Source organism: Schistocerca cancellata, chromosome 1, assembly GCF_023864275.1.
Source record: "Schistocerca cancellata isolate TAMUIC-IGC-003103 chromosome 1, iqSchCanc2.1, whole genome shotgun sequence".
Classification (NCBI taxonomy): domain Eukaryota; kingdom Metazoa; phylum Arthropoda; class Insecta; order Orthoptera; family Acrididae; genus Schistocerca; species Schistocerca cancellata.
The window spans coordinates 215,393,575-215,412,997 of NC_064626.1; the positions used below are offsets into that span (position 1 = coordinate 215,393,575).

The window sequence follows — 19,423 nt, forward strand, 5'->3', positions numbered from 1 at the left end:
TAGTGCCGACATTGTGCATGCTCTGTTGCCTGTGTCTATGTGCCTGTGGTTCTGTCAGTGTGATCATGTGATGTATCTGACCCCAGGAATGTGTCAATAAAGTTTCCCCTTCCTGGGACAATGAATTCACGGTGTTCTTATTTCAATTTCCAGGAGTGTATTTTCTCTGACTTATATATTTGAAGAAGGGATACCTCTAATTCAAAGAATGGGATGTATCACAATAAGGCTTCAGCAGCCGACGAACGACTTCATGTCCAGTGTCTTGACATGATGTCTGGCCACTCAGTGTGGGTTCTTTTCTTTGTGACGTTTCCAGTGGCATGTGGTTCTCAATTTTGCTATTTTATTTCTATTTACTCTTAACTTTTTGACATAAATTCATGTTCAATTCCATTGTTGGTACAAATACTGTGTGACAGACAAAGTGGCAAGCACAATTCTCACCCTTGTAACTTGTGACGATGTCATGCAGCAAGTAAGGACAGAGATTAACAGAATTATCTGGTGAGAACCTTTGCGATATTCGTGTCTTTGTACTCTAAATGCACTGACATCTTTATTAATCTACTCTTCGTGACATGTGATTGGCGCTGAGACAGGTCTGCAGTTTGTACATTATAATTTGATAGCTGTGTCAGACTAATAAATTAATTAATTAACATATGCCTACCATATAAGTCTTTACTATAATAAATGGTGAGGGCAATGTATCCTTAACTTACACCAAGAATCTACAGAAATTATTCACTTCCTCAGCTTGCCAACATCCAGCTACTGATGTAAAGACGACAACTACAACGTGCGTGATTCTCTGCTGGAAGTCGTTCAGAACCAACTGAGGAGTACAACTACTGAGGCTATACACCCGAAAAGTGAAAGCACAACTAACTATCCAAGATGACTAATATGAATATCATCACTCTGAATCTGTCCATTGTGCTTCAGAAGATCATGGTAATTTTTGATTCATATATGTGTACATGAAACGTCCCAGTTAACAATGCTTTGAGGAGAAAACATGAGAAAAGATGAAATATAACAAAAGCTGGTTTTCAAAATGGGTAGGTTCAATAAATGAGGAAATAAAAAGAACAAGTTTCACCTTATAACTTTTATTGCGTGAAACAACACGGGGGTCTCTTTATAAACTGTAAGTATTTATTAGTTTTATTCGTTTAAATACTACCGTCTTCAGCATTTTTCGCCAACGAAAAGAACCATACAAACAGTTACGCCGATCTGTTAAAAATTATCTATGGTGTATCACAGCAAATAAAAGTGTATAACTTTGGATTACAATACATTTTTGACACAAAAGACATCTTACCATCTTGGGGCTGCAAGGAATGTACTTACTTCATGACGTGCCTAATGTTCTGTAATGTACAGAGCATAAACGTATTTATTTTCACCAACCATAAAGAGACTTAGCTATACGATCAAACAGGTGATGTGTACAAGACAGCTACGCGTTCCTTTTTAATCCCTCTGGGCTGTACAACATTTGGCGTTAAACGTTTCCTCGGCAACCTGACTTAAGCGGGCGTCGTTCATAGCTGTTATTCAGGGTGTCTGCACTGCACTTATCCACGGTTTGCAGTTAGTGAGCACTGTAGGTCACAGTTTGGCTGCATCGTGAGAGGGTATCCCGCGGGATCCTCTCGTGTCGGTGTTAGTAGTCTCGCCGTCCAAGTAACAGTTCTCCCGACCAGAGGGAAACTCTGGACAAAGCGCTGGAGGGGAATCCCCTCAGCGAGGCACCTGTGGAAACAAGCAAATTGCTGTCACAGCTCAGAATGCACGATTAAAGACAAAATAAATAAACAAATAAAGTGTTCCATTAAAAAAAAAAGGACTAGCTAGCACTATCAACTTGAGAATGCTAGTGACTCGACTCCGTGGAATGCGTCTTTGGTCTTTTTGTCTAGAAACTTGCTGAATTTGAGTTCATATTACAGGACGAATGAACCAGTTAACGGCTGTCTAGATAGCATTCTCCCGACAGTTAAAATTGGAAGAGCAGGAGTGTTAGCAAATAACGCAATTTCCTGATTTTGCATGTACAGAACAGCAGGAACGGCCGGTGATTAAATTTGTAAGTGATTTGGTGTTTGCTTGGTGTTAAATTGAGTATGCAGTGCTGCTACCTCTGGCAGCAACAATGACTCTAACACAACTGAACATCAAGTCGAACTAAGTCAGAGGTCAGAAACTGTCTGACGAAGCTTGTAAGGATGCTGCAGCGTAGACTCTGCTGAGGTATAGTTGTTAACAAAAAAATTCGATAAGTTGCGCTGTATTTGATTTAATTAGCAGTGAAGTTAGCCATTCGGGACGTTGTGTGTGCAGATTCAAATAGCCTGCTAGAGACAGTGTTGCCAAATGTGTTCTCCGTTTGGTTTCCTCAAACCAAACAAGACAGCTTTACAAAAATTAGACGCTGGCATTAAGAAGGATCGAACTCCCTACTGCCCAATGGTTTCTCGTGTTTCCTTTTTTCTATTTTTTTCGTTTTCTCGGTTTAAGCTAACCAAACAAAGAACAAATTTGGCAACACCAGCAGTGGCAGACTGCCTGGATTTGTGCACGCAACGACCAGATTACCTAACTTCAATGCAAATTAAATCGGAAAGAGCACAACGTATCGAATTCTTTTGTTAACAGTTATTTCACAGTACAGTCTACCCTGTAACACCCTTACAAACTTTTCAGACTGTTTCTGAGCATCGTGTATATGGTTACATCATTCTACGCAGCTTGTAGCTGCAGCTCTGTATAAGCGTCCATGAAGAGCAGTGACTGGTGAATGATGGTGTGCCAGACCCTTAGGCCGGTATTACACTATCAAATTTCTTTGTCAAAGATTTGATCAAAGATGTGATCATATATTCCGTCAAATATATTTGACAAAGATCTTTGACGTAGCGCTAGAAGGGCTATTACACTGTCATCATATTTTTCGTCAAAGTTCAAGATGGCTGACAACAACTTGTTATTAACCGCAGCAGTTGCATGTACCACAAATGCACTGTGTGCATATGCGGAAGAGAAGCGGGGGAAAAAAAGGAAACATACCTGGGTGAAGCCGTGGGTTTTACGACGACACGATAAAAGCATTCAACAAAACTTGTTACGTGAGCTTATAGTGGAGGACGTCAAGTCGTACATCAATTACTTAGGAATGGATGAGCATACATTTCTGTATGTGCTCAATGAAGTGTATCCTCATATCACAAAGCACAATATTCACTTAAGAACTGCTACATCTGCAGAAGACAGGATCACTGTAACACTTCGATTCCTTGCTACAGGAGAAGATTAAGTTAGTTTAGACCACGTCTCCAATCGTCGTAATCTATTTTTGTATTCAGCGTGCCTCACGTTGTAAAGTGCCTCATCAGCTTCATACATCTCTATTAATTTTGTAGTTGTCGGCACACACCAATTGTATTTACCCACAATGTTTATAAAAACACTACAGTCGACAGAATGCAGCGTCAAATATTGGACGACATTTGACAAAGTTCCCTATTACACCATCAAATATCTTGGACAAAGATATTTGACAAAGAAATATGATAGTGTAATACCGGCCTTAGCGACATCCTAACATCAGATGTTTTCAATGAGCGCATCTGACGAATAGGCTGATCAGGCCAACGGTCAAACACCGTCCGTGCCGAGGTAGGTCACGACAGAAAGGGAAACTCTCGGTCTTGCGTTATCTTGCTGAAGATAACATCACGCAGATGTCGAAGATAGGGCACAACCACTAGCCTTAACACGTTAGAAATGTAGTGCTGCTGTCAAAATCTCCAACTACGCGAACCAGAGGTGAACGTATTGCGTGCTAAACAGCACTCCACATCATCACGTATGACGATGGATACAGCCATAGTGATGCTGCATGCAGAATCGGGACTCGATTGAGAAGACAACATGATGCCAGTCCTGTATGCTGTGTCATTAGATGGAGACTTAACCAAAAAGTTTAATTTCAAATACATGCCCGCTAACTTGTACAGCATCGGTGTCAGTGGCAACTCGTAATTACACATTCGCAATCACCTCGCAAGCGGCTCGTTTGTACATCGATGTTTACTGGTCCGTTTTTGCTTATGCTATCGTATACTTTCACCTGCATCTGTTTTCGCTATTGTTTGGGTATACGGTATGTAAAACTTGTATTTTAGAGCGGAAACTCTACCACCAGGATTTATAACTTCGATTGAGGCTGTACAAAGACCTGTTGGTATATTTTTGGTAGGCTATATTAATAAATACGAAAGACATGTGACTCTCGGCGTAAAACAAACAACAAAGCTATTGAATACATGGATTTGACGGAAATTTGTGCCCCTGTTTGTGCATGATTAATTTCCTTCTAATTGTTTCACATTTGGCACGTATTTATAGTCACAACAAAATGATGAAAAGAAACATTCCCCACATGGTCTGCATACTTCTAAAGACATACATTCACAATGCTTCTGCTTTACAAATACAGCACGTTAGGGAAGCAATGTTGTAGTTTAAGTACCTACAACTTACGAATACAGCTACCGATATGCACATAAATAAACTGATTCATCGAAGAGCTTAACTGTAATTTTAGAACGAACAGAAGCGAATAAGCTAACATGGAACAAGTAAGCTTCTCATGTGCTTCCTTCGATTTATCACATATAACCTCCCTCAAAAGTACATCGTGAAGGAGAGCCTCAATAAAATTTGTCACTCCTGAACGTGGAACTGTGACTCTCAAACAAGATGTGGAAGAAACGGTAGTTACTCTATAAATTAGAAATCTACAACGTTCTGGGTAGAAATTGATGTGGCGTTATCCTCTCACATATAGGACATCAAATGGGCGAAGGATGTGTAATTACTTGGAGTTTTACAGTCTTTCAGAAGTTTAAGATTACTGTTCACACAACACGGGACTGAGGATGGTATCTAAGTCACACATCGCTGTCAGGCCAAAATTCGCCTGATATGGTTGCTAGAAGTGTACGCACAAAACAAAGAGCCACCGAGACCGCTACGGTCGCAGGTTCGAATCCTGCCTCGGTCATGGATGCGTGTTATGTCCTTAGGTTAGTTAGGTTTAAGTAGTTCTAAGTTTTAGGGGACTGATGACCTCAGAAGTTGAGTCCCATAGTGCTCATAGCCATTTTTGAACTGATGGCACAGGGGAAGTAATAACTTTGAGCGTCATAAACCCTCGTCAATGAATACGGCCACCGTGTACTGTCAACAGCACCGAGCGAGCTGACGCAGTGGTTAGGACACTGGACTCGCATTCGGGAAGACGGCTATTAAAATCATTGTCCGACCATCTGGATTTAGGTTTCCCGTCTTTTTCCTATAACGCTTAAGCCTGGTGCTGGGGCCGTTCCTTTGAATGGGCACGCCCGATTTCCTATCCAATCCTTCCCTAATCCGGGCTCGCGATCCGTCTCTAATGACCCAATTGTCGACGGGACGTAAAACTCTAAATCTTCCATCCTTCCTTCCTTCCGTCAACAGCAACACTACGTCACGGTAGTTGCACACTGTGGCGCTAGGGCTCAAGGGAATGTGAGAATACAACTTACTCTCATAGTGTATAACTCACACAAATTATAGGATTATACAAATTAATTTACATAAACAATTTCTGATCAGTCGAGATTTTTCGCCACGTAAGCAGACTGGCGCATCGAGCAGCACAATCGCAATATACACCACTGGATATTACGCGAAATAATAAATACTCTTGGGCATCTGAAAATGGCATCGTGCTGCCGGAACGCGTCGCATCAAATTATTATTGAAAAAAAATAGTGATTCAATTACAAAACGAATAAAAGTTTGAAAATTCAGTCGTTAGTTTCCTTATTACAGAAAGCCTCTTGCTTCTACTGGAAGAATCAGAAAGCTTTATGTTGCTAAAGGGGCTTCATACAGGGTGACAATTATCGAACTGTATGAAATAAAATCGTCATAACTTCTGAACGGTTTGCGTGAGACCGTTCATATTGCACAGTTGGCAGCGGGGCATGATGGGAATTAGTACGCGCATGAACCAAATGGTTTAACGACGAAGCCCCCTTTCATTTGGATGGTTTTGTTAATAAATATAATTGCCACATTTGAGGGATTGAGAATGTGCATTTCGCGATCGAGAAATCTCTTCATCCTCAACAGGTGACTGTGTGGTGCGCAATGCCGAGTCACGGTATAATCGGTGCGATATTCCTTTATGGCACGGTGACTACCGAACGGTACATGAGGGTTTTGGAAGATGATTTCATCCTCATTTCGACAGGATGTGGTTCATGCAAGGCGGAGCTCGACTCCATCGAAGCAGGAGAGTGTTTGATGTCCTGGAGGAGCACTATGGGGACCGCTATTTGGCGCTAGGGGTACCCAGAGGCCACTGGCGTGGACATCGATTGACCGCCATGGTTCCCGGATTTGAACACAGGGGACTGCTTTTTGTGGGGCTATATTAAAGACAATGTGTACAGCGATAACTCCAAAAACACTGCTGAGCTCAAAACAGCCATTCAGGAGTCATCGACAGCATCGATGTTCCGACACTTCAGCGGGACATGCAGAATTTCGCTACTCGTCTGCGCCACATCATCGCAACTGATGGCAATCATATCGACCCTGTTATAACCTAAACCCGAATACCTGCAGTGACATTTACATGTTGAATAAAGTGTATACACGCCGTAGTTTGTAACTAATTTACGTTTTTTTCATACTGTTCAGTGTAACCCTGTGTATTTATGTAAACTGGTGTGTGTAGCTTAAGGAAGAAAGTAAATTTCGTATGAAATGTCACTTTCTAGTACCATAGCTCGATGGAACTTCGACCATACGTAGACAAACTTACTACAGTACAATACAGGAAACTGAAAGAAATACGGAATGAGGCGAACAAAAATAATGGTTTTACTCAGAGACCATAATTGCATTGGAAGTCACCGTGATTCATGATGGTCCGCTGGACGTTAAAAAGGTGGGACATGGCTCCTAATAGGATGTGTGGTAAGTACTGGCGGCAGTGCATCCTCTGCAACGAGTTCTCATGCTGGCCACAAAAATGGTTGGCTCGGAGCACTTGGGGACTTAACTTCTGAGGTCAACATTCCCCTAGAACTTAGAACTACTTAAACCTAACTAACCTAAGGACATCACACACATCCATGCCCGAGGCAGGATTCGAATCTGCGACTGTAGAGGTCGCGCGGTTCCAGACTGTAGCGCCTAGAACCGCTCGGCCACCCCGGCCGGCTGCTGGGCCCAAACTTAAGGACATGTAGGGGAACGGGCCGGTCCGTTCTTTCGCCGAACATCCTCATGTTCCAAGAGTTCCACCACCCATACAGTTCGATGCAGTCGCACATTGTCATTCATAAACATGAAGTCAGGGCCTCATATATCCCTGAAAAGATGCACTTGCGGAAGGAGTATTGCGTCACAATAACGCCGTCCGATCAGTGTAGCGTGTTCAAATATTTTAAGGTTAGTACGCTCAAGCAACGTTATACCTCTCCACAGGTTCGAATCCTGCCTCTGGCATGGATGTATGTGATATCCTTAGATTAGTTAGATGTAAGTAGTTCTAAGTTCTGGGGGACTGATGACCTCAGAAGTTAAGTCCCATAGTGTTCAGAGCCATTTGCACCTCTCCACACTATTGCACCTATACCACCAAAACTGTCTTGTACGACAATGTTCTAGGAGCACTGTACATTCCTACCTCTCACCATATGAGCATACGTCCAGCACTGTCGCACATGTTTGTTTTGGTGGTCAAAGTGGTATGTTGAGGGTAGTCATAATGTTGCATGGGCGTACTAACCTCCAGATCTTTTAACACGCACGTGTTCGTTTTGGTGGTCAACGTGTTACGTTGAGGTTAGTCATAATGTCACATGGGCGTACTAACCTCCAAATCTTTTAACACGCACATGTTCATTTTGGTGATCAACGTGTTACGTTGAGGGGAATCATAGTGTTGCATGGGCGTACTAACCTCCAAATCTTTTAACACGCACATTTTCGTTTTGGTGGTCAACGTGTTTCGTTGAGGGGAATCATAGTGTTGCATGGGCGTACTAACCTCCAAATCTTTTAACACGCACATGTTCGTTTTGGTGGTCAACGTGTTACGTTGAGGGGAATCATAGTGTTGCATGGGCGTACTAACCTCCAAATCTTTTAACATGCACATGTTCGTTTTGGTGGTCAACGTGTTACGTTGAGGGGAATCATAGTGTTGCATGGGCGTACTAACCTCCAAATCTTTTAACATGCACATGTTCGTTTGGTGGTCAACGTGTTACGTTGAGGGGAATCATAGTGTTGCATGGGCGTACTAACCTCCAAATCTTTTAACACGCACATGTTCGATTTGGTGGTCAACGTGTTATGTTGAGGGGAATCATAGTGTTGCATGGGCATACTAACCTCCAAATCTTTTAACACACACATGTTCGTTTTGGTGGTCAACGTGTTACGTTGAGGGGAATCATAGTGTTGCATGGGCGTACTAACCTCCAAATCTTTTAACACGCACATGTTCGTTTTGGTGGTCAACGTGTTACGTTGAGGGGAATCATAGTGTTGCATGGGCGTACTAACCTCCAAATCTTTTAACATGCACATGTTCGTTTTGGTGGTCAACGTGTTTCGTTGAGGGGAATCATAGTGTTGCATGGGCGTACTAACCTCCAAATCTTTTAACACGCACATGTTCGTTTTGGTGGTCAACGTGTTACGTTGAGGGGAATCATAGTGTTGCATGGGCGTACTAACCTCCAAATCTTTTAACATGCACATGTTCGTTTTGGTGGTCAACGTGTTACGTTGAGGGGAATCATAGTGTTGCATGGGCGTACTAACCTCCAAATCTTTTAACACGCACATGTTCGTTTTGGTGGTCAACGTGTTACGTTGAGGTTAGTCATAATGTCACATGGGCGTACTAACCTCCAAATCTTTTAACACGCACATGTTCATTTTGGTGATCAACGTGTTACGTTGAGGGGAATCATAGTGTTGCATGGGCGTACTAACCTCCAAATCTTTTAACATGCACATGTTCGTTTTGGTGGTCAACGTGTTTCGTTGAGGGGAATCATAGTGTTGCATGGGCGTACTAACCTCCAAATCTTTTAACACGCACATGTTCGTTTTGGTGGTCAACGTGTTACGTTGAGGGGAATCATAGTGTTGCATGGGCGTACTAACCTCCAAATCTTTTAACATGCACATGTTCGTTTTGGTGGTCAACGTGTTACGTTGAGGGGAATCATAGTGTTGCATGGGCGTACTAACCTCCAAATCTTTTAACACGCACATGTTCGTTTTGGTGGTCAACGTGTTTCGTTGAGGGGAATCATAGTGTTGCATGGGCATACTAACCTCCAAATCTTTTAACACGCACATGTTCGTTTTGGTGGTCAACGTGTTACGTTGAGGGGAATCATAGTGTTGCATGGGCGTACTAACCTCCAAATCTTTTAACATGCACATGTTCGTTTTGGTGGTCAACGTGTTACGTTGAGGGGAATCATAGTGTTGCATGGGCGTACTAACCTCCAAATCTTTTAACATGCACATGTTCGTTTTGGTGGTCAACGTGTTACGTTGAGGGGAATCATAGTGTTGCATGGGCGTACTAACCTCCAAATCTTTTAACATGCACATGTTCGTTTTGGTGGTCAACGTGTTACGTTGAGGGGAATCATAGTGTTGCATGGGCGTACTAACCTCCAAATCTTTTAACACGCACATGTTCGTTTTGGTGGTCAACGTGTTACGTTGAGGGGAATCATAGTGTTGCATGGGCGTACTAACCTCCAAATCTTTTAACACGCACATGTTCGTTTTGGTGGTCAACGTGTTACGTTGAGGGGAATCATAGTGTTTCATGGGTGTACTAACCTCCAAATCTTTTAACACGCACATGTTCGTTTTGGTGATCAACGTGTTATGTTGAGGGGAATCAGTGTTGCATGGGCGTACTAACCTCCAAATCTTTTAACATGCACATGTTCGTTTTGGTGGTCAACGTGTTACGTTGAGGGGAATCATAGTGTTGCATGGGCGTACTAACCTCCAAATCTTTTAACACGCACATGTTCGTTTTGGTGGTCAACGTGTTACGTTGAGGGGAATCATAGTGTTGCATGGGCGTACTAACCTCCAAATCTTTTAACACGCACATGTTCGTTTTGGTGGTCAACGTGTTACGTTGAGGGGAATCATAGTGTTTCATGGGTGTACTAACCTCCAAATCTTTTAACACGCACATGTTCGTTTTGGTGATCAACGTGTTATGTTGAGGGGAATCAGTGTTGCATGGGCGTACTAACCTCCAAACCTTTTAACACGGTACACTCATTGGTCACCGTACTGTATTGGTGGAGGAGATGATATTCGGCAAATGGACTGACCAGTCCGTTTCCATGGCTAGAATCCCATCTAACATATGTGGAATGCTTTTCAATGTCAACAAACTTCACCAACAGCCGTATACTTTCAGATATTTTATTTCATTTTGTAAGCAACCAGTTTCGGCAATTCATTTCGACTTCTTCAGATCCCATAAGCTTTTTTCATGGAGCTAAACGATAAGTTGGTTTATTTGGATAAAAGCGTATGGCCCGCATCTCGTGGTCGTGCGGTAGCGTTCTCGCTTCCCACGCCCGGGTTCCCGGGTTCGATTCCCGGCGGGGTCAGGGATTTTCTCTGCCTCGTGATGGCTGGGTGTTGTGTGCTGTCCTTAGGTTAGTTAGGTTTAAGTAGTTCTAAGTTCTAGGGGACAGATGACCATAGATGTTAAGTCCCATAGTGCTCAGAGCCAAAAGCGTATGGAGCCTGAAGATGAATTGCCAAAACTGGATGCTTTCAGAATAAAATAAAATACCATAAAGGATACGGCTGTTGGTGAAGTTTATTGGCATTGAAAAGTACTTACCAGCAGATGTCCCCTGGCCACGATGGACCAACATATATGTGGAAAACGTTGAACAGACGTATTTCAGCACTTCTACATGCACCACCGACCACCCACCAGTTGTCAACCGCGCTGTGTGAGAAATGTAACGCCCTTCCACAGGAATTCCTTACCAATCTCATGGCCGGCATGGGATCAAGTTGTACAATATGGACTGCCGTGATCATACACTGTAAGTAGCCTGTTTATATGTGTCTATGTTGGCAGCACGATCGACTGCATTAATAACTCTGAGAGCGCTGTGCACTCTCTGTAAGAGACTCTGTGTGGCTGGTCTGACTGACAGTTGGGAGTGTATAGTCAGCAGTGATGGAGGTTGGAAGTTAGCAGTGATGAGGTTAGAGGCCTGAAGTGTTAGCGCGAGCGGACTGTCTGGAGCGTCCGTCATAGAGATTTAAAATTATTGACGATTATATAATTTTTTGGAACTGGATGTCACGGACGATTATATATTATTTTGAACTGGATGTCACATTATTAAGATAAAATTTGCTAAATACATTGTTTGCTCTGCAACAAAATCTTTGCTTTGCTAACCACGTGCCTATTAGTAGTTAGAGCCTACAGTAGTTAGAATCTTTTATTTAGCTGGCTGTATTGGTGCTTGCTGTATCGCCGTAGTTTGTGTAATGAAGATTTTTTGTGAGGTAAGTGTCTTACGAAAGGTATAGGTTATTGTTAGGATTTCTTCTCATTCAGGGACATTCTTTTGTGTTAGTTATTTGTGCAGTCAGATTGCGTTTGAGTTGTATTTGTCAGAAATAATTCTGTGGATCAGAAATGAAATGATAAAGGCAAGCAAAGTGACAGTATATGAAGTTTCACTCAACAGTTTAAGCAGGTTCACTTGCATTCGGGCCAGCCGCTGTGACCGAGCGGTTTTAGGCGCTTCAGTCCGGAACCACGCGGCTGCTACGGTCACAGGTTCGAATCCTGCCTCGGGCATGGATGTGTGTGATGTCCTTAGTTAGGCTTACGTAGTTCTAAGTCTAGGGGACTGATGACCTCAGATGTTAAGTTCCATACTGCTTAGAGCCATTTGAATTTGAACTTGCATTCAATTTCACTCAGCAGTTTCAGAATTAAATTAAGAAGTTTCACCTTCCCAGTTATTTCAGTCCACGTAAAAAAAAAAAAAATATTAAGAAGTTTCAACACCCTATTAAGAACCGTGTCTCCCCTTTTTTAATATCAGGACACCATCATCCATCGCGGTGATTTTAGTATAATTATTGTCTTCGAGTAAAAGTATCATTTCTGTTCGTCTCGTTGTGCATTTCTTTGTTTCCTTCCGTACTATACTGCAGCAAGCCTTTTTGAATGTAGAGCAGAAGTTGCATCGGGCTACTTTACTGGTCAGTGACATGCTATGCGTTAAGTTACTTTCGTCCTGAAGCTTCACACAGCAGTGTCCATAAATATACGGAGTACCTTTAGAAACATATAGCTTTCTGATTATTCCAGTAGAAATAAGAGGCGTTCTGTAGTAAAGAAACTACTGACCGAATTTTGAAACATTCACTTGTTCTTTATTTGAATCACTTTTTATTTTCAGTGGAAACTTGATATGACGCGTTTCGGCAGCACGATGCCATCTCCAGGTGCTAGCATGTAGTTACTATTCTGCGTTATACACACTCAATTATACTGCTACGTTTCTGCAACATGTGCCAGCCTGGTTACGTGGCTTAAGATCTCCACTGATCAGGAATTTTTTGCGTAAATTAATTTATGGAAAGAACTGAGTTCAGTTTGAGTAAAGCGGGTCGGAGACTTCGGTTTATTACTAGAATACTAGGGAGATGCAGTCAGTCTGCAAATGGGATTACTTACAGATCACTCATGGGATCCATGCTAAAATACTGCTCACAGTACCAAGTAGGACTAGCGAGGGATATTGAACGTATACAGAGAAGAGCAGCACGAACAGTCACACGTTTGTTCGAACCGCGGCAGAGTGTGACAGAGATGTTCAAAGAACTGAACTGGCAGACACTTGACGATAGACGTTAAGTATCTCGAGAAAGCCTACTTACAAAGTTTAAAGAACCGGCCTTAAATGATGACTCTAGGAATATACTACAGCCCCTACATTCCACTCACGATGAGAGCGTGAAGACAAAATTAGATTAATTACTGCACCCACAGAGGCATTTAAACAGTCATTTTTCCCACCCTCAGTACGTGAATGGAACGGAAAGAAGCCCTAATAACCGGTATTTTGGGAACTACCCTCTGCCGTGCACAGTAGTTTGCAGAGCTGGGGTATAGATGTAGATATAAAAACTGAAACCTTATACCTTAACGGCAGTGCTTAAATTGATCAACTCAGACGTCAGTAAGGCAAGGCTATTGGAGTATGTAAGTGATGGATTCAAAATGGTTCAAATGGCTCTGAGCACCATGGGGCTTAACATCTATGGTCATCAGTCCCCTAGAACTACTTAAACCTAACTAACCTAAGGACACACACAACACCGTCATCACGAGGCAGAGAAATGAGTGATGGAGAAGCGGATTCTGAAATGCGGTTTTTTCTGGATTGCTTGTATCAGAGTGCACGAAGTCGCAGAACAGTCGACGTTGGTGTCCCGAAAATCATTAATTACATCATGACCATATGTATTGTCTGAAAATCGGAGTGTTATGTCTAATAAGTGCAACAAGAATTACAGGACCGATCTCTTTTCCTACCTATCATAACTTTCCCCAGAGAACTAACACTTAAAGAAAGGACCTGCTGTTATTCCATACAGAGCAATGCAACATTAGACACTGCTGTTGCGTCTATGACGAGGTGGTTTTGATGATTATGGGCTGGACAGTGTACGCTGCTGGGAGTCAATACACCAACTCTGTCTCTTGCAACTTTCAGAAATCTTAACAAAAGCAAAACAGGATAATATTTAAAAGTCACGTACGTCACACGAAAATCAAGGTACTTCAGGTAACGCGGCAAAAGTGAAGTTTATCACTGTTAATTAATCGTTTCTGTCATCAAACACTACTTCTAGGTAGCTAAAAGCTGCACAGCGTGGTACGAGGCCCTTTCCCATAAATCACACCCGTAAATACTATGCCCAACGCTCGAATTCAAAAGTCGGAGAACGAAGATCATAATTCCGCGTCTGTGGACGGAACACAGTTGCAAGTTCATGTAGACTTTTCGTGTGGCAGTACAACTCAGACTGTTATATTCTTAATACGAACAGTATGTTACAATTTTCTGACGTAATTATCTACTGTTTTTGTAAACTTTTTTGCGGAACACTTCCACAACATCGGGAAGTCAAATGAAGTTGTCACAAATTGTGTACGTCAAACGTTTCTTAAATGTTCGTTACTTCACCATAACGTTAAATCATGTTAACGTGCTACACGTCTCAACGTAATACGAATTGCATTGTGCCCTTATACATAAATATAACAGAAAAGTTGAGAGATTCGCTGGTTTTATACCGAACATAATTTATGACATATGTGAGAGACAAACAGGATTTACAGCATTAAGCGAAGTTTGCAAAGGATAGAGTAACACGGAACACCCTTTGTGTCGCTTTATGGGAGCCCTCTGTTACTCCAAACGATATGCGAATGTCTCAGACGTACAGCAGTTGTTGGTACGACGGGTTCAGGATATGTGAGTAATTGTGCAGAAAACCAGAAGTGGGGAATCTACTCCTTGCAGATATTGACAACACATCTGGACTTCCCAGGGCAGACTGCATTCAAACTAATGGAATAGCAGTTTACGACGAATGGGTAATAATGCTAGATTGTGATAGTGCCCCCACCCATCATAAATGTAGGTTGTCGTGATAGTGTGATTTGTAGTGTAGCTTGATGTCTATGTTTGCCACGTTTGACACAATTTACGATATTTAACACACTTTCAACTTTATAAAACCTAAAACTGAAGGGTAAATTCAGAAAACCAATATTGGAAGACGCACAGTTCTCCGACGAGTATTTTGATTTGCTTATGAGGAGGAGGCAAGTACGTAAATTTTACCCATTATCATCGTAAGTTAAAGCGATAATTATTATTTCTGTCGATCATATCTAATGTAAATAGAGGAGAATCGTAAAACTAATAATATCGCTTAACGTTTAACGTTAAAGAAACAAAAAGGAGAGACAAAGATATTTATGAGCTAGCACCAACTATATTTTGTGAAAGCTATCTTGAGCAACTATTTAGGTAACCAACTTACGAGGAAAATATATTGGATCTTCTGGCAGCAAAATGTCCGAAATTTCAGATTTTATTGATGAAGAGCCAGGAATCGGTGACCAGGAAACTGTTTTGGCATCACTCATCTCTAGTGCTGAACGAAAAATTAAGAACTGTTGGAAGATATTTCTTTTTGACAACTTGTACTATTCACTCACGAGGACCAGATGGCAGTAGATAGCAGACCCCAGGCTGGTGCCATGTTCCTAGATTTCCAGAAAGCCTTCACTAATGTTCTCAACTGTCGCCTAATGGAAATAACACGTGCTTACTGGAATGTCTTGCAGTTGAACTGCAAACTTCCTGAATAACAAAACAGTACGGCATACTCGATGCACAGCTGCCTTAGTGTGCCGTGGAAAGGAGTGAGTTATTTGAAAGTAAAAATCTTTGATTTCTTACCCAGTGATTTAAAAACTTCAACTGATAATTAAATTAAATTCGAGTGGAGACTGAAATCATATCTGCTTGGCAACTCCTCCTGTTCCATGGAAGAATCCTGAATTTGTAGCAGTGTGTGTGGTACAGTGTGTGTGTGTGTGTGTGTGTGTAATAAAATGAACTTCAAACACAAACTGGAGTCATATCTGCTTGACAACACAGAAGAAATCTGGAAGTGTAGTAGTGTGATGTGGGTTTAAAATAAGAAGAAAACGACAATGAATGTATGGAAGAAAAAAATCAAACTTAAGAAATCATGTAAATGGTCAGCATGTTGCCAGATCTTCCGCTGAGAAGCTGTATTATAATTTTAAAGCTGATTTGTCCCACAGCACAGTGAGAGGTTAAAATTATGATCAACAGAACGTAAAAGCTGAACATATTAGGGCTGAAGTCGAATACAAGTAGAAAACGATTCTTTTCCTTCGTTTACAAGAAATTTATTATGAGAAGGTGGCATTTTTCCACTTGTGCTGTATTTATTTTACTGATACGGCTTTTTTTTCCTTTTAAGCTATTTTCATGTAGTTTCCTCACAAAAGAGAGGTGCACCACATTACCTCCAGGAATGGGAACGTAACGATATAAATGTAACTTAGTACTCGTCGAAGGATGGTTACCTGCAGTAGAAAAATGTTCCACATACACTAGAATGGCAGCATCTTTAAAGATGCGTGTCCTATTCGTTTTGGCTCAAATATCTAGCGTGCTCTTGGTTTGACTGCTCGACGTTTTAATAAATTTACAGAGATATTACATGGTACAAAGGCTGAAGGTAAAAATAAACCATTAATTTCAAATAACTACTAATGTATATTTATTTGTGTATTTAAGGAAAGTTGGACTCCAAATAGTAACAAAAGTAAAATAAAAATATTAAAATATGTCGCGAGGTAACACTATACTGAAAATTTTATTTACTGTGTAGAATATTTTTGATTGGTTGTTAAAATAATGTGGCTGAAGTTATGGAGAAACTTTCTGTTCTGTACATCTGCAAGTTCATCAAGAGGTTTAGGTTTTTTAAATGACTGAAAACTTCAATTTCTTTTAAGATGTTCATTTTCTTCCCTTCCTTAGTGTAATGCATAATTTGGAGCTTTATCAGTACTGTTTTTGGAAGTATGCTTCTTATTAAGAGATGCAACGCAAAGACCCTAGTATTGTTCTTGTTAGCTTTTGTGTGCTCTTTGGAACGTATCCAAAAGTTTACACCGGTTTGCGCATTGCGTGTCTGCCGCAGGTAACTACGTTTCTAATAAGTTTCTATCATTGCGGCCTTATTTTTAAACTAAATTGGCCAGGTGGGAGCAGAATTCGCGCACCGAGGGTTCCGACCAAACTTAATTATGCATGTAGACAGTTCAGCCATTCAGAGACTAGAGGAGTTCGACGATTTTTGCCTCTTATTGACATTGATACTGCTACAATATCGTTTCCAAGAATTCCAAGATATTCAAGAATGTTTAATTTCAACTTCGAAGTCAGGTAACAAATGGCAAAATAAAAGTTTTTCGTATAATATAATTACACATTAACATTTTTGAAATTTTTTTTCCTTTAGTTCTACTGTGAAGCCTTCATCCTGACAAACTGCGTGATTCCACATGAAGGCCAAGTACCCTATAGATTTTAATGAATGAGTTTGGCCGGCCGCTGTGGCCGAGCGGTTCTAGGCGCTTCAGTCTGGAACCGCGCGATCGCTACGGTCGCAGGTTCGAATCCTGCCTCGGGCATGGATGTGTGTGATGTCCTTAGGCTAGTTAGGTTTAAGTAGTTCTAAGTTCTAGGGGACCTCAGATGTTAAGTCCCATAGTGCTCAGAGCCATTTGAACCATTTTGAATGAGTTTGTATCAGCACATATTACACAAATGGCCTTATCTTGTCATGGTACTGATTTAGAAGCTTCACTTTTTTACATAATCAGCGGTGTGTAGACCTTAATAAAATGGCTCTGAGCACTATGGGACTCAACTTCTGAGGTGACTAGTCCCCTAGAACTTAGAACTACTTAAACGTAACAAACCCAAGGACATCACACACACCCATGCCCGAAGCAGGATCAAACCTGCGACCGTAACGGTCGCGTGGTTCCAGACTGTAGCGCCTAGAACCGCTCGGCCACTTCGGCCGGCAGACCTTAATATGTGACGTGAATTTCGACTTGTTACCGTCAACCCATAACAGGGTTTTGAACAGCCGGACAGACAGACAGATGGACAACAGACTGATCCTATGTAAGAGTTCTGTTTGTAACGAGCGAGTCACGGAACTCCAGAAAAAAAAAAATGTTTCGTCTGTTCAGTGTCCATGAGACCTGACAGGTATACTGACCATAGTTGTCCAGGCCTCGAGTGTCACAGTGGAGGGAAGATCGGTGGCTGGCGGCGTCGTGGTGAGTGTGTCGTTGGCGCAGTCCGCTTCGCCACACGGCGGACTGGTGAAGACGACGGACAGGGCGGCCACGAAAAGCACCAACCAGCACACCCAGAAACCCCAGAAGGTGAGCGTCCGCAGCCGCACCCAGAACGGGTCCTGCGCCATCGCCAGCAGCTCCCTGTTGGTGAGCCCGGACCACCCGTCGCCGCCGATGGCGGCTACGGGTAGCATGGGACCCGGCGCCACCACCGTGGCCGCCCCGGGCTCCTTGGGAACCAACAGCACCACGTGGCTGAGGAGGGGCGTCCGCTCGTCGCTCACCATCCTCGAGCCGCTGTCCCAGTGGCGATGAAACCGTCTCTGTCCTACCGCGCTTCACACCTGTGCTGCGAGGGAACCACGCCCGCTGCCGTCTCGGCGGCGCAGAGCCGAATGCTGTTCAGCTTCGCAGCGTACCTGTCTCGGCGAGCCGTTCTCTTGCGTAAGCGCAGCTACACCGCGCTCCTCTCTGCGGCGATTCTGCGAATGTTTAAGCTCCCCGAGACATTGTCCACTGCTCGGTGGCGGTGCTCTGGAATGGTGGTCAGCGCTGACCGACGTGCATCGAGGTCATTCGGTGGATCCGCAAATACTGACGGAGCTGTGCGCTGCCACTCTCGGATTGCTGTCGTCCTTGACGGGCGCGGCTGGCCTTGAGCGGAGATGTCAGCTGCGGGAGCGAGCGCAGCACACGTGCGCGCGCACACTCTAGAGACACTCCCGACCGCCGGCCGGGCTGCCGTCGCTGACGTAAGGAGGCGACTGGACCCTGCGGCTGCGCTCTGGGCCTCATATACGGCCCAGTCAGCCGGCGACGGCGACCTCCTGACCCGTGACGTGCGCGCGACGTGCTGACGCTCCAACCCCACCCTCTGCTGCTCCCGCAGACCACTGCGCGCGCGCGAAAAGAAGTCGTAGCTGCTCGTAACAGTGTCAGCTGGCGCCAGCGCTACCACCTGCAACTCCGAGGCGACACGGTCAACCACTTCCCTGCATCGCACATGGTCATCACACTACGCCGCGCCACTGGCAAGCACTCCTTTGTTGTCGTGCAGATAATTACAAAACTAGGGCAGCTAAAGCTAAAGTCATTGTAACTACTTAACCTTGCGACTGCTGAATACAGATGGGAAGTGCATATACAGGGTGTTTCAAAAATGACCGGTATATTTGAAACGGCAATAAAAACTAAACGAGCAGCGATAGAAATACACCGTTTGTTGCAATATGCTTGGGACAACAGTACATTTTCAGGCAGACAAACTTTCGAAATTGCAGTAGTTACAATTTTCAACAACAGATGGCG

General features: G+C 43.0%; 1 protein-coding gene across 1 annotated transcript; it reads right to left on the reverse strand.

The window, feature by feature from the left end:
• Window positions 1-1,099: 1,099 nt before the first annotated feature.
• LOC126169205 (uncharacterized) lies at window positions 1,100-18,877 on the reverse strand. Its single transcript, XM_049920622.1, has 2 exons — window positions 18,034-18,877; window positions 1,100-1,764 (listed from the first exon to the last, which is right to left on the reverse strand). Exons 1-2 carry the CDS (start codon window positions 18,400-18,402, stop codon window positions 1,753-1,755), a joined length of 381 nt encoding a protein of 126 aa, XP_049776579.1. The 5' UTR covers window positions 18,403-18,877; the 3' UTR covers window positions 1,100-1,752.
• Window positions 18,878-19,423: the final 546 nt, after the last annotated feature.

Bases quoted from the DNA above. Each gene is read 5' to 3' on its own strand.
- LOC126169205 (XM_049920622.1), bottom strand. From the start codon at position 18,402: ATGGTGAGCGACGAGCGGACGCCCCTCCTCAGCCACGTGGTGCTGTTG.